General features: G+C 40.6%; 1 protein-coding gene across 1 annotated transcript in view; it reads right to left on the bottom strand.

Moving 5' to 3' along the window:
• paxip1 (PAX interacting (with transcription-activation domain) protein 1) overlaps nt 1-8178 on the bottom strand; it is a gene marked incomplete in the record, with an annotated part of 41414 nt that extends 33236 nt beyond the window's left edge. The window contains 8 exon segments of the mRNA XM_005952029.3: nt 2434-2543; nt 3849-4370; nt 4695-4770; nt 4967-5077; nt 5189-5252; nt 5527-5570; nt 5794-5928; nt 7971-8178. Coding sequence (XP_005952091.2) covers nt 2434-2543; nt 3849-4370; nt 4695-4770; nt 4967-5077; nt 5189-5252; nt 5527-5570; nt 5794-5928; nt 7971-8051 — 1143 coding nt within the window.
• Between the last annotated feature and the right edge of the window lie 6071 nt (nt 8179-14249).

The following is a 14249-nucleotide window of genomic DNA, read 5'->3' as shown; positions in this document are numbered from 1 at the left end:
ATCATTAGCTTACAGCTTTAAGTGTTTAAGGTCTGTGCTAACTAAAAATAAAGACAAGATGATAGTTTATTAAATTTTAATGAAATTTGCAGATTGTTTCGGTGAAGTTTAATAAACTCCTTGCTATCTAAAATATAACAGGACACCGGAGTAAATTCTGGAGCATCTCACACTTCTGATAATCAGCTGTCTGCTTGACGTTTATTCAGCTGTGTAAAAACTATAACTTTAATCTCAGCCAAACCATTTACTCAGGAACAAATAAAACACTGAAAAAAGCCAAACAATAACATTTTTAAACTAGAAAAATTTGCATTTCCTGCGAAAATGCTGTGTGGATGCCTTAACGCTGAAGATGTCTGCTGAAAAAAGCTGAAAAAGTTGAAACAAAAAAAAAAAAAAAAAAAAAAAGCAGAGCAGGATTTGAACCTGGCCCTTCTGGTCTAAGGGCAGGTATTTAGCTCACTGAGCCAAACTCATTCTCACAAAGAAGAGGTTTGAGAGATTGACAATTGTGCTGAAATGAGCAGAAGCTGCTGAGAATTGTGCTGATAAGAGGTAGAAAGGCTGAAAATTTTGCAGAAAAGAGGTGAATCAGGAGAATTTGGGCAGAAAAGAGTGAATGAGAGAATTCTGCTGAAAAGAGGTTTTTGCTGAAAAACAGCTGAAAAAGCTGGTTCCGGCAGGAGCGCGCAGCTGCTTTAAAGCTGTAGCGCCCAGATTACTTACAGCTACTTCCGTGCAACTGATATAAGGTGCGGTAAGCTGAACACAGCTTCAACTGTCCGTTGAAAAACAGTAACGCGACCGCATTTTCTTGTTAGTAACGGTAACGGCGTTGTAACGATAGAAATAGTAATTAGTTAGATTACTCGTTACTGAAAAAAGTAATGGGGTTATTCCCATCACTGAACATAACTATTTATACATGTACATGACATGATTACAGCCTCTACATAAAAAGACTTGGTCACCATGTCCCAATGGTATGTAAGCCTTATGTCACCGTAACATATTTCAAACCAAATATTACAAGTGCAGCTGAAGATCTGAATGAAAAACTAATAAAGCGGGATTTATAGTCCAGCAGAGGTTGAGTTTATAGTCTGCTCTGCTGCAGTCAGCCCATCTGTCTGCAGAGAGCTCTGCTGTTGTTGGAGGCAGTGTACAATACATGCATTCCAGTCTGTGGACAACTCTTGCTTGCGCTGTAGTTAGTCTGTCAGCCAGCCACAAAGAACAGTGAAAATCCAAAGAGTAGAAGTGAAACTGAATGTTAGAAAAAAGAAAAGAAATTTGTCACTGCAGCCTAACTGTGCGCTTCATGCTTGATTTTTTTAATGTTTTTTAACACTGCATGCTCCCAACTGTTCTGCCCATTCAAGACCTGAAGTCTTTATTGGATCATAAGGTGATTGCGGGGCACATAGAAGAAGCTGCCTTTCCACTGACTTCTACACCAGTGATTCTCAACGGGTGGGTTGCAACCCAAAAGTGTGTTTTTTTGTATTGTCATACTGTGATATTATGATCTACCATCTCAGATTCAAACCGCACAATATTTTCATTCACCAAATTTCAGAATCTGAAAATTTGGGTCACGGCTTATCGTTAAGAGGTGATGGTGGTGCGTCCTGAAGCCAGACAAGTTGAGAACAATTGGATTTGGAAGCCAAGTTGAACTTATACATACAGAATTTGGTCAGAAGTGTGTTACCCGTATTGGCCACTAGTAAAAATGCCTACAGCCAGCTTAGAACCCCCGTTAACCTAATGTGCATGTCGATTAGAAGACACACAGGCTCTTCTTCTGATTTTTGTTTCCGTCTGTATTTTAATATAGTGCTACTCATTCGGACTACATCCAGCAAACTTCGAGCTACGCGGGCAGGAACAGCTGTGACTGGATATGCTATATGCAGCTGTGTTGTTGGGATTTAGGGAGTGCTAGATTTGCTTCTCATTCTATTTGATAGAACATTCATTTTTTTGTATCGGTTGATCAGATTAACCGTGGGAAGTCACATCACGATTGAGATTCAAATGTGAGTTGACGTGTGCAGTCTCATGGAGCATCCATCGACTCAGCATAACTCACCACCCAAGACACAGTGAATATCTCAATGAAATCTTCTACGCACCCTGTGCTCCCACTTTGCAGTACTATCCAAATATTCCATCTATGCTGTTCTAACAACTGTACAACTCTTAAGGTTCACGGCCCTGTCTGTAATAGCTACTGCCCGCTCTCTTACTTTCTTCAACAGCATGTGTGTCACTGTCGCAGTGCAAAAGTAATGATTGAAAATGTGAAACAGAACCAATAAACACAGAAAACAAATAACCACTCAAAGCACACTCCTTTAGCATTGTTTCCTTTCTAGCCAATGTGAGAAGTGCTGATGCTCAGTGGAAGCAGGCTGTGTTTCTTACATGAACGCTGGCTGCTCGATTGGCAGGCTGCATGTCGGAGTTGTTGGTGATGTTGCGGAGCGTTCTAACAGCCGGGCTCCACCCTGACATGCTCTCTGGAACAGATACACCTGAAGAGGCGAGAGAAGTAGCATCTTCATCATATTGCATCAGGAGTAACAAAACAGAAATCATACAATTTAATACATTGTGCTCAAAGAAAAACATCATTAGAATGTCCTGGGCATTTTTCACTTTTATTGGACAGTGCAGAACTGAAGAGTAGACTGGAAAGAGAGAGAGAGTGTGTGTGTGTGTGAGAGAGAACGTACATGTAAACAAAATCTAAACAACACTGAGTTTGGCTCTGCTGGCTGCTCTCCCAGCGCACTAAGTCCTGTGAGCTCACTATACTCACCTCAGCATCAGCGAATTTTCTATGTTTTCAGACATATATGTCTAAGTTTTATTTAGAGAAATGCTCAGTGACCGACCGCAGTTTTCTTGGCTAATTCCGACTTGCAATTTCTTTCCAAGGGTGACCTGCTGAATCTCCTAGTACTTGGATGGGAGACTGCCTGGGAATACCAGGTGCAGTAAGCTTGGGCTTTTTGTAGCTCAGGACGTAAGATAGATGATAGAAAGCGCTGAGATGGTAAAATCGTAGAAAAGGTTCTTGTGTGAATGGGTGAATGAGGCAAGTGGCGTGAGTATTTTGAGTGCTCAAGTAAAGTAGAAAAGTGATACATAAGAACCAGTCCATTTACAAACAAACAAAAAACGCAACTTTTCTTCAATGCAAAACATTATTGTCATAATAAAAGAAATTCTTACACTTTAAACTGCACTCATTTATAGGACCCATTCTCAGTGAAACAACTGAATATGCAGTGCTTTGGGCAGCACCGTATACACCTCTCTGCAAACAATTTCCTGCTAATGATTGGCAACACCCGTTCACAGAATACGCACTTTTCCCCATCAACGTGTGGTTGCCAGGAATCCCTGACGGAATGGAGTTTTAGGAATCGATTCCATAGCGGCTGCCACCAGCTTCTAACCACCACTAACTGACTTGTCAGGGAGGACTGGTTTTCCCTGTGACTGCTGGTTACCAGGTCGCCACAAAGCAAATCTTTAGGCCCAAATCATTAATCGCTGCCTTGACGAGACTGTTGTTGTGATTTGGTGTTACAAGTGAAACTGAATTAACCTGATTTATATGAGCCAGTGGTCTCTCACTTTACAGCTGTTTATGTTGGCACAAATCCAATGCTCTCTCTGTTGCGCACATGATGCATTATAGTGGCTTAACAGTGTTGCATTCATTTTTGTTTCCACAAATACTTCCCATACTATCTGACATTTCTCAACACACAGTGTGCAAGAGAATCTAATGCAGGCCTGAGCAGCAAACGAAGCTTTTAAAAACCTACCTTGCTGTGCGGAGTGAGCGATGGCGGCAGCAGCGGAGCGAGCCTCTGCAGGCACGGCACCGCCACTACCGGGCACAGGAGGCACATTCGCACATAGGTTGATCAGCCCACTGCCTGTGGACGACACTGGGTCTTTGATGCCGGGTGGCCCACTCCGACGCCTGGCTGTACCGGTTGTAATAGGAGGAGCTGGGGTGACCACCTCAGCCGGCGTCCAGTTGAGGTTGGTGCCCTCCTTCTCTGTGGAAGAGTCGTCGTCTGAATCATCAAACATCCGTTCGCTGCGGCGCTCGGGTTTGCGTGGAGAGGTCGGGGAGACAGAATTCAGTCTTTTGGGTCCCGGTCGTCTGCGGGGGCTGGACTCCTCATCTGATGAGCCACCACTGGACAGCCGGGATCGCTGGGGGCTGTAGCTTCCATCAGAATGACGGTTGTATGACTCTGCTTCACTCTCCTCCTCTTCCTCTGGCTCCACATATGTGAGTCTGGGGTGATAGAGTGCCTCCTCCTTCCTGGCTTTATCTTTAAATGGTGAAGAGAGGGACAGGTTATTACAGATCTTCTGTCTGACAATGATTACTAGCAGCTCCATTATTGGTCAGAATTTATACATTATTAAAGTTGAATAAGGAAAATTAACTGATACAGGCATACACTTTCTTTTTGCAACAAAAATAGTGAAAATGCCCGTTTCTCAGTAATTTAGTCCAAAACCAAAGATATTCAGTTGAACATACAATGTTAAACAGAAAAATACAGTTTCAAGAAGCTGATAATTAACAACTTGCCTTTAAGAGAACAACAACTTGATAAAACGCATCATTAGACTGCCTGCACTGATGTTACCTTTAACAGAATCTGTGATCCAGTCAGGGGTGACAATCTTGATGCCGGAGTGCTTCAGGGCACACTCAAATTTAGCCTGGAGACAAATATATATATGTATATGCAATCAAACACCATCTGTAGTGAAAATAAATAAGTGAACCTATGAAAAAGTCTGATATGACTTTGTGCCAAGAAGAAAGTAGCCGCTAACACTGTATCAGCACCGATGGCAAAGAATGAACTGTGGCAAAAAGCTAGTTTAGACTCAGCTCCATGGAGCGCACACTCACCCCTTTAGGTTCCTTCAATATTAAATGAGTGACCTTCTTGTTTAGGTTAAGCTGGCATTCTCCTCCATAAAAGGTTATGTAAGCCCACAGAGCATTGAGATCATCAGGAAGCTGCGTACAAACACAACAAACAAGCTTCACATTTTTCAGAGTGCAATAACACCAAACACACACACCTGATAGTAAGCCCTCTCACACACTCACACACACACACACACTTACTCTGGGAAGACAAGCTGTGACACCAAAGAATATCTGCCCCGATTCTGGCGAGAAGCCAGTAACTCTGTGGCGTTCTTGGTTATGGAAAAAGTAAGAAAGGGAGAAGCCACTGTTATTTGACAATTTGTTATTACCAACGTGGTTACATCAGTCTGTAGGAACAGACTGAGGTTTAAAAAAAGGATTTGACCATTAGCTGATGCTCACATTGATGTGAACTGTTTTTGTTTTTCATAGGTCTAGTTATTACCCTTCAGTACCAATCAATGAATTAATATAGATTTATGTATTGGCAAACAGCAGTCTGAGCTGCGCTGGTCTGGACAGTGGAAGGATACGGTAACAGGTCTCCACATCGGACCGACAGAATGACCCAGGATGGCTGAAAAACATGAGCAGAACTGTAAGTCAAAGGCTGACAGCGTGTCTGTAAGCTGCTGGTACAGATTCAACCAGAATGCATAAATGATCAGGCAGAAAAAATACTGCTGTATGACAACTTTATGGCAGAGGAGCTAGAGCTGTCTCAAAAGTTATGCTGTTACAGAATCAAGTGAGAAACAGAAAAACTTGGAGTAGTGAGTATGTTGTAACACAACCCTTACCTTGACAACAGGAAGGTCAAAAACCTCTCTTGACTCGCCCACCTCAGGGTTGTCCCCATCCTCTGCAATGATGTGAGTGGCCAGAGCATTGTAGGACACCTCCTTTGCTTTTCCTGCTTTTAGCAGCTGCACCACCTGGAGTACGAGCAGAGAATTCCAGTTACATCAATTTAACTAACACAGACGCTGTGGGAGCCACAAGTTCACAAAGTTATTTTGAACTAAATAGGTCAGAAGGATAAGTGTGGATAAATACAAATACTGACATTCTTAATAAACTGTAGATGCTCTGAGCACAGTGTTTCCAACTAAAGTCTTGTGCAAGTATATTTTGTGATTTCTTTATCATCCATGTGAGAATATCAGTGATTATGAAAGCTCAGTTGCTGCTAACCAGAGAGCTTTGATCTAGTGTTTCTCTGAAGGCAGGCTGCTGTTGTTGGCTTCCTCAGTGTCAGTCAGCAGTCTCAGCTCACTCTCAGTCAGACAGGTGGAAACTCCTACATCTCTGACTGCAAAGAGACTAAGTGGACACTTGGTTTTATTGTAGCTCACCTTTGTTGCTTAGCAGAACAAGTACTGCCAGCTAAGTCCAAGACCTTAAAGTCTATCCACACCAACTTTGGACAATGTCCACGTTATGAAAACTGAACTGAACTCCTCCAAAGTCATCATTCTTTGGAGGAGGAGGAGCACAGAGTCTGAGAGACAACTTCAAACTACCTTCACCCAGGCACCGATTCAGGGCAACCTCCAACATTTTAATGAGGAAGTCTTACTGGCAAAGGAGCATTGTTTAAGCTGACGCTTGTGGCAACTATCTGGCAGTGTGAGCACTTATCTGAGAAGGCCCATCCCTGACAAACAAAATTATGACTAGTGGATTTCAAAGGCTGTAATGCTTCAATTAAACTTTGCATCAAAGATTTGAGACATTTCATTTATATCTTGATGCCTATTTTTATCACTGGAACCATTTCCACACATTCTGATCAGGACATGATCCCTTAAGAGACAGCAGTGTCAGATCTGTTGCTGGCAGACCAAAAACCTTGCTGGTTTATGGTGTAAATGTCAGCATATTATCGTGACTGTAAATGTGTACAAAAATATAATTGTTCAATGCAATGTTCAAGACTAAACCGCCATTAAAGCCCCTTCTCACTGGCTGAAAATTGGCCTGTCACATCCCTTAACCTGGACTGCATGAAGCACTAACAACTGATCATTTAAGAGATGAAAAAGATGAGAAGCCCTGTGCTCCACCCAAATCTAGTGTTAATAACAGCATGTTTGATAATAATATTACAATTATTACCTGTGTGCCTTAACAGACAAAGACGGAGCTGGTTACTGTCATTTTTTCAGTGACTGATATAACAAAAACTGAAATACTTTTTTTGGATCCATTTTTCATCTCTCCCACCGTGCACGACTGCATTCTAAAGGAAGACACGGCACTGTCCACCACACCTCTCTGCTCCGAATAAGTGTAACTGAGCCTTTAACCGCAGCCAGACTTCAACACGACCCACCAGCTTTTAGAATGTGAGGTTTAGCTTGGAGCAATCCCAATAAGACATCAATCCACGAGAAGACTGTAAATGATAATTGTATTGTTTGTTCTCGGTGCAGACTCAAAGCGTCTGGATAGTGCCATTTGACAAGAAGGACAGCTCTTTACCACAGGTGTTCAGTACCAACGAGTGGAATTGTGGACACATGCGAATAACTGAGCAAGATGCTGACAGTCATAGGTTGATGAAAAGTAACACAATACACCGGCAGTGCAGCGTTTCACTGCTTATCAGAAGTTCCAAGCAATATTACTGAGGCTAATCGTTTAGAAAAATAATGCTAACAAGCGGCAGCAGCAAGCCTTAGCCTCACAAACCGCAAGCTAGGAGCTAGCAGCTAACATGCAAAACTCGCAGCTAGTGCTAAAGGGCTGCGTGAAAGTGCAGTTTGAAGGAGCTTCTGCACAAATTATTCAGTGAGCGAGCGTCACTTGAAAGTCTCAAGCACCGTTACGTGGCCTGACAGAGGTTAGCTAAAGACAGCTCGAATACTTAGCTACTACTTAGCTTCTCTTGCATCACCTGCTTTAGAGTCAATGACTTTAGCTAGTTAGCACAGGCTACCAACTTGGCTAAAGCTGCTAACGTCCAGAATCTCACCTTTTGGTCAATATCCCCAACCACGTAGAATTTGACATCTTTGAAAAGCTCATCGGAAACCTTGATCTCTTCTTCAGACATGACTGGCCATGAAGGTCACGGCACTGTATGATTCAAAAACAGCCAGAAGCTCAAAGTGGAAAGTGTCTGCGCTGCAGCAGCTGATTACAGAACACCGGACACACACTAGCGCCAAATCGCTTAGCGCGCCTTGGACTGCAGCATTATGTGCTTGCTGAGGGGGGTCTGTCGCAAATCAACACTAATGTATTCAGTCGCTTTGTTTTTCATAACTCTCTAAACATTGCATCGCTAAATGTAGTTTATCGTAAATATTACTGGGGTAAAAGAACCCATATAACAGAAAAACGGCGACGGGAATTTACAAATATGTTTTCAAATAGACACATACCCCCTGTGACGTAAAGGTTATTGTTTTGATCTAAACGTGTAACCAGATTATCTCAAACAGACTGAGCTGGGTTCATTTGACTTTAGGACAAATGCGATAGAATGCTTCGAAAAACGACAAACACACACACAAAAAAAGCCTGACCGTGGAAACCAGCGGTGGTGTATTCATCTAAGAGAACCAAATAAAAGCATTCATTTCATCCTATATTTAACACTGCCAACAGAATAATCTGTCATATCAAAAATATTGATACAAGTATTATTAAATAAACACTGTTAGTGGAATCTGGGGGGATTAGCACATGGAAGACCAAGAACCAGTTGGGCGATGGCACTGTCAAATCCGAGAAATCTTTTAGGAAAGAACAACTCAACCTAAAAACAGAAAATTCAGCAAGCTTCAATGCAGACGTCCTGTTTCAGTAAGCAACATTAGTAAAATCAGAATATGTGACAGCTCCTTAAATATATGGCAGCCACATAAAAGTTAAATTTTTGTATTGGATATTTATTTATTTATGTTTTTGTTTTTTGCAGACTGTATCAAACATATCCATGATCCTATCTGTTATGGTGTTAGGCACTGTAAGATGTTCTAGTCCAGTATACCCACCTCCACACACCCCAAGTCTTGCTCTTTGTCTTTTGAATTGTAGTTCAGGTAGACTGGTGGTATGGGCATGTGTGCGGAATCAGTCTACACGCTCATATAATGATATACCAATGCAGAGATGCTGTGTTTGGAAAAGATGACATGTTCTGCAGGAAACTTTGACAAAAAAAATCTTTATGTTGGTTTGTCGAGTGTTTTGGCTCCTTGTTGGTATTGCAGTGCTGACAGCGTTTTGGTTTTTTTTTGACACAGTTTAGAGCATCCACAGTCCAAGTATTAAATGGTCTAGTTTGACAAACAGTCCATATGTTTGAGCTTCATGCCAGAAAGGCTGAGTCAATTGCTGGCACAAAGCTCGCCACCTTGGAGGAGGTGGTCGGTGACAGAATGCTGGTAAGACTACTAGCAATCAAGGCTGACTCCCACCCCTCCGTAACACACTGGACAATCGGAATCCTTGAACCTTGCTGTCAGAGGGAATGTTACAGAAGGTCGTTTCTTCCTGCTGCTATCAGACTCTTTCATTTATCCACGTACAGTCCACCTTCACTCCCACACCTCACTGTACTCTGTCACTTTTGTACACCATGGCATGTATTTGCGTCCTTTTATATTTGTATTTTAATTTTCTTGCCTTTTTTCAGTTTTTATTAGATAGGTACAGCGAAGACTTGACAGGAAAATGGAGGAGAGGAAGACATGCGGCAAAGGGCCGTGGCCGGCTGCTCTCAGTCATACGGCATATGGTCACCTGCTCATCCCACTGAGCTAAACCGGTGTGTTAATATTATATATTATAATATCTCATTACCCAGTTGATCCACGTCCCCATTAAAAAAGCGGAATAATAAAGGGTTAGTCAGGCACAGCTATGGGTATATGGTCAGCAAAAGTCCTGATGAGCATTAATGGATCAGACATTAAGTTTGCCCATTACTCTTCGAAATCGGTCGCAGGTACACGATATAAAAGAACAACGAAGCATAACGCAAAACCTTTACTTCCTGTTTGCACGCGCTGTTCTTTGTATGTAGTTTTGACTGTTTACTTTGTTTCGCGTACTGATTTTGGAATATGGCTAATGGACTATGACTATGGCTGATGTTATAACAGTTGGGTTAACACATCCACTTTGTATTGTCTCTGTCCTGTCTTTGTTTATTGTACTGTTAGCATTGTATAGTTATCATTATAGTATTGTATAGTTAGTAATACTTTTTATCCCTTAATTTTACTGAAATTTAGCATGTTATTTATTTGTAATTCCTAGTATATCTTTTATATACTTATAAATGCACCATGGGGGGGTTTGGGGTGAAACAGCATTTCGGTACACTCTATACTGTGTATACTGCTGTATTGACAATAAAGCTCTTGAATCTTGAATCTTTCTTGTAATAATTGGGAACAACAAAGCCAGCTAGCAGTGGTTCTCTAAGGTAACAATACAAGAGTTTGATTCATTAAGGGACCAAGGGATGTGATGACCGCTGGAGTTAATGACTGCTTGACTGATTTCTGCTGCTAAACTGCAGCATGAAGAGTGCATCCATTTCCTAACACCAGAATGTATGGCCCTGTTTTGATGCAGAAGTGTCAGGCTTTTTTCTTTTTAAAAAATATAATTGTTATTGACATTTAGGAATCACTGTACAGTATCATGTGCATCAGCTTCAATAATTAGATATCCATCTACATGTGTTTTTTTTCAACAACAAAAACATCCACACAAAAGCAGAAAAAAAGAAGAAAATAATAAGAAAAAAACATAAACACTTAGGGAGTGAGATTTAATTACCAGTAATATAAATAATATACTATCTAATGTTAACAAAGTCAGAATCTGGCCTCCGTGTTATTCCATCCATTTCTTCCAGTGTGATACACACAGGTCCGTCTCGTAGTTCACACCCGCTGTCATTTTCTCCATCCTGTCCAGTGTGACATCCATCCACATGTTCATAGTTGGGCTCTCACATGAACGTCAGTTTTTGTGAGGGCTTTTTTGCCTGCCACCAGTAAAATATTAAACAAATATTTATCGTTCTTTGTCCATCTTTCTGGCATGAGTCCAAAAAATAAAGTTTTACTTTCTAAATGTAAATAACGTCCAAATATCTCTTGTTGCATGTATTCCCTTCCAATACGTTTTAATAACATGACAGTCCCAGAAATATGATAATGATTTGCATTTGTGTTTCCACATTTTCTCCAGCAAACAGGAGGGTTACCTTCATAGTGAGATTTTTGGTGAGGTGTAATAAAATATTTTATCAGGCTTTTCCAACCAAATTCCCTCCAGCTCTCTGAGCGGCTACATTTCCATTGATATGTGCATATTGTTGTCCACTCTTCCTCCATTATATCTATTCCTCCCTCCATTTCCCATTTTGTTTTGATAGGGTCGAGTGTGATTTCATGTTTTATAACCCATTATACAAATAAAGATAGAGATCCTTTCAAATAAGTCCAACAGCTGTTTGCTTAATTCAGCCTTAGATTTTATCTTTTTGCTGACAAAATGCCTCATCTGTAGGTATCTATGAAAATCCTGTTTCTAATGAATATTTTTCTTTAATCTTTTCAAAACTAAGTAATCTACCTTCCTCCATTACCATACATAAAGTAATCCTTTATTTGTCCAATCTTTGAAGCTAGTATCCAGCGATCTAGAATCTAGTGTCAGCCTTAAAGTTTTGTAGCTTCTTCCGAAAGCGGCGGCCCGACCATGACCAGTGATTCTCTGCCGTCACAGGTTTCAGACGAAAGAGCTCATCATCAGGGAGGCGTGCTGAAGGGGAGTTCTCAACTACCGGCATGTAGATCATTTATACTTAGTTATTCATTTATTAATTTTTATTACTATTTCTTATGTTATTTTATTTGTTTTTAGACATTTTTGTAATTAATTAATTAATTAATTAATTAATTGTTTATTTATTTATTTTTCATGCATTCTTCTTTACTGAGCTGCTTATGCCAATAGAGTGCGCTGTTGGTCACTTTTCTTTGCAAGGTTTCTCCACATCTTTGAGTAATGCTTCAGTGCATACTTCAGATCGGGGTGAGAGCCGAGTTAGTAGTTTTGACCTGGAAGTTGTTTCTTTTCTTGGAGGAACAAATGTTGTATGGGTGAGCTGCTGCTGCGTTCTTCAGTAGGTGTCCAGTGGTTGGGGTGAGGCAGGAGGGATCAGGGGGTTTGTGTTGTTGGAAAGCCTTTTTTCCACCACAGAACTCATATCCACATAGGGTGTTATCCTATGTTCTGTACTGGGCTTCTTTCATTCCTCTTTTCACTTGTATGACAAACTCTGTTTTTGCATTCCTTCTTTATTTTAATCTTTATACAAGATTACCATCGTGTATGATCAGTGCCTTAGATTTGCCCAGCTGGAATGTTAAGGGATTAAATCATTCAAATCAATCATTATTTTGCACAAATAAAGCAAGAAAATGCTTCCGTTGCCTTTTAACATGAAACTCATGTCAGAGGTTCAGGTAATTTACAGCTTGGTAGTTCCATTCATGTTTTGAGGCCAAGGCTAGAGGAGTATCCATTCTCATCAGCAACAAGGTTTCAGATCGGTAGGTTGTTTTGTTATTGTTTCAGTGAGATTATATAACATACAGATAGTTTTAGTTAATGTATACGCTCCTAACATTGATGATCACAAGTTTTTCGAACACCTCTTTGATACTCAGGGACCTCAGTTGCTGGTTAGACCCTGTTTTGGACTGAGCCTCGTTAAAACTGACCTGTCTGAGTAAATCAGCCTTGCACATTCACTATTTCTTCTCTACATACGTTGTTAAGGATATATGGCAAAATCTTGATGTGACTGATAGTGAGTATTCCTTGTTCTCTAATGTGCATCACACCTTTTCTAATTTTAGGATTATATTTTTTCTTGGATAATTATTTAACTAGTTTTATGAGTGCCTGCGAATACTTTGCCATAGTAATATCAGATCACGCCCCCTTAATGTTGACCCTGTCTACACCTGCCTTACTCAACTTATCAGAATGGAGTTGGCATTTTAATTCAACATTGCTGTCAGATGATACCTTTCTGGAATTTATGAACAACCAATTAACTTATTCTTTTTTCTTTTCTTTTTAGAAACAAACATCTCCCCAAATGTTTACAGCTCTTTAGTTTGGGACTTTATGAAAGCCTACCTCTGAGGACAGATCATTTCATATACAGCTAACATGAAGAGGAAAAAGTTAAAAGAAATTTTGGCTGATAAAATAAAAGATTTGGATCATCAGTACGCACACATTAAGGATCCTGAGGTTTACAGGAAATGTACTGAACTTGAAACTAAATTTGAACTTCTTTCAACTCATATCGCTGAGAGGCAACTTTTAAAAAGTAGGAGCACATCTTTTGTACATGGGGAAAAATCCAGCAAACTCTTAGCTAACCAAATAAGGCATCTAAAGCCGTGCCAATGTATAACTGCTATTAACTCGGATGATGGGCTTGTTACTGACCATAACAAAATTAATGACATGTTCAGGGAATACTATCTGAAGATTTATACCTCTGAACCTCCTACTCGCACCTTTACTCCATTCAGATTTATCAGAGTCGTTCATACAGGGCACTTTGCCAACTTCCTGGTACCATGCATCTATAACTTGAATTTCTAAAAAGGGGAAGGATCCAGGAGAGTGTGCGTCATACAGGCCAAATTACTCCTGATCGCTGACTTCAAAGTTTTAGATAACATGCCGGCCTATAGGCTGGAAAGGGTCTTCCCAACAGCTTACTACAGTGGTCAATCTTGAACACAACTCTGGTCAGTCGAATTAATTCCATTAAAATGAACATTCTTTCTAAGTTTATATATATTGGTTTAGAGCAGGTATTATCTACTTTAAAGATCTCATTATACACAACAAACAAGCAACATTTGAGCTGATGTCTGCAGAATACGCTCTTCCCAAAACTAACATTTTTAGATACTTGCAACTCAGACATTTCTTGCAATCCCACCTCTCCAGCTTTCCAGAGCTCCAGATGCTAATTTACTGTTTGCAACTATCAGGCAAAGGTATCTTCTGCATTTACAATAAAATATGCAGTGCAACTTCAGCTCTCTCCGAGGGCCTCAAATCCACATGGAGAAAAGAGTTGGATCTCTCTATGTCAGAATATGTTTGGGATTGCGTCCTCACTTTGGCAAATTCCACTAGTCTCTGTTGCAGCTGCCTTGCTGACTGTCTGCGGATGCTGCTTCATTTC

The sequence above is a fragment of the Haplochromis burtoni genome, unplaced genomic scaffold, assembly GCF_018398535.1.
Source record: "Haplochromis burtoni strain Fernald_Lab_line unplaced genomic scaffold, NCSU_Asbu1 Contig_624, whole genome shotgun sequence".
Classification (NCBI taxonomy): Eukaryota; Metazoa; Chordata; class Actinopteri; order Cichliformes; family Cichlidae; genus Haplochromis; species Haplochromis burtoni.
This window is presented reverse-complemented; position numbering and strand designations above follow the sequence as displayed.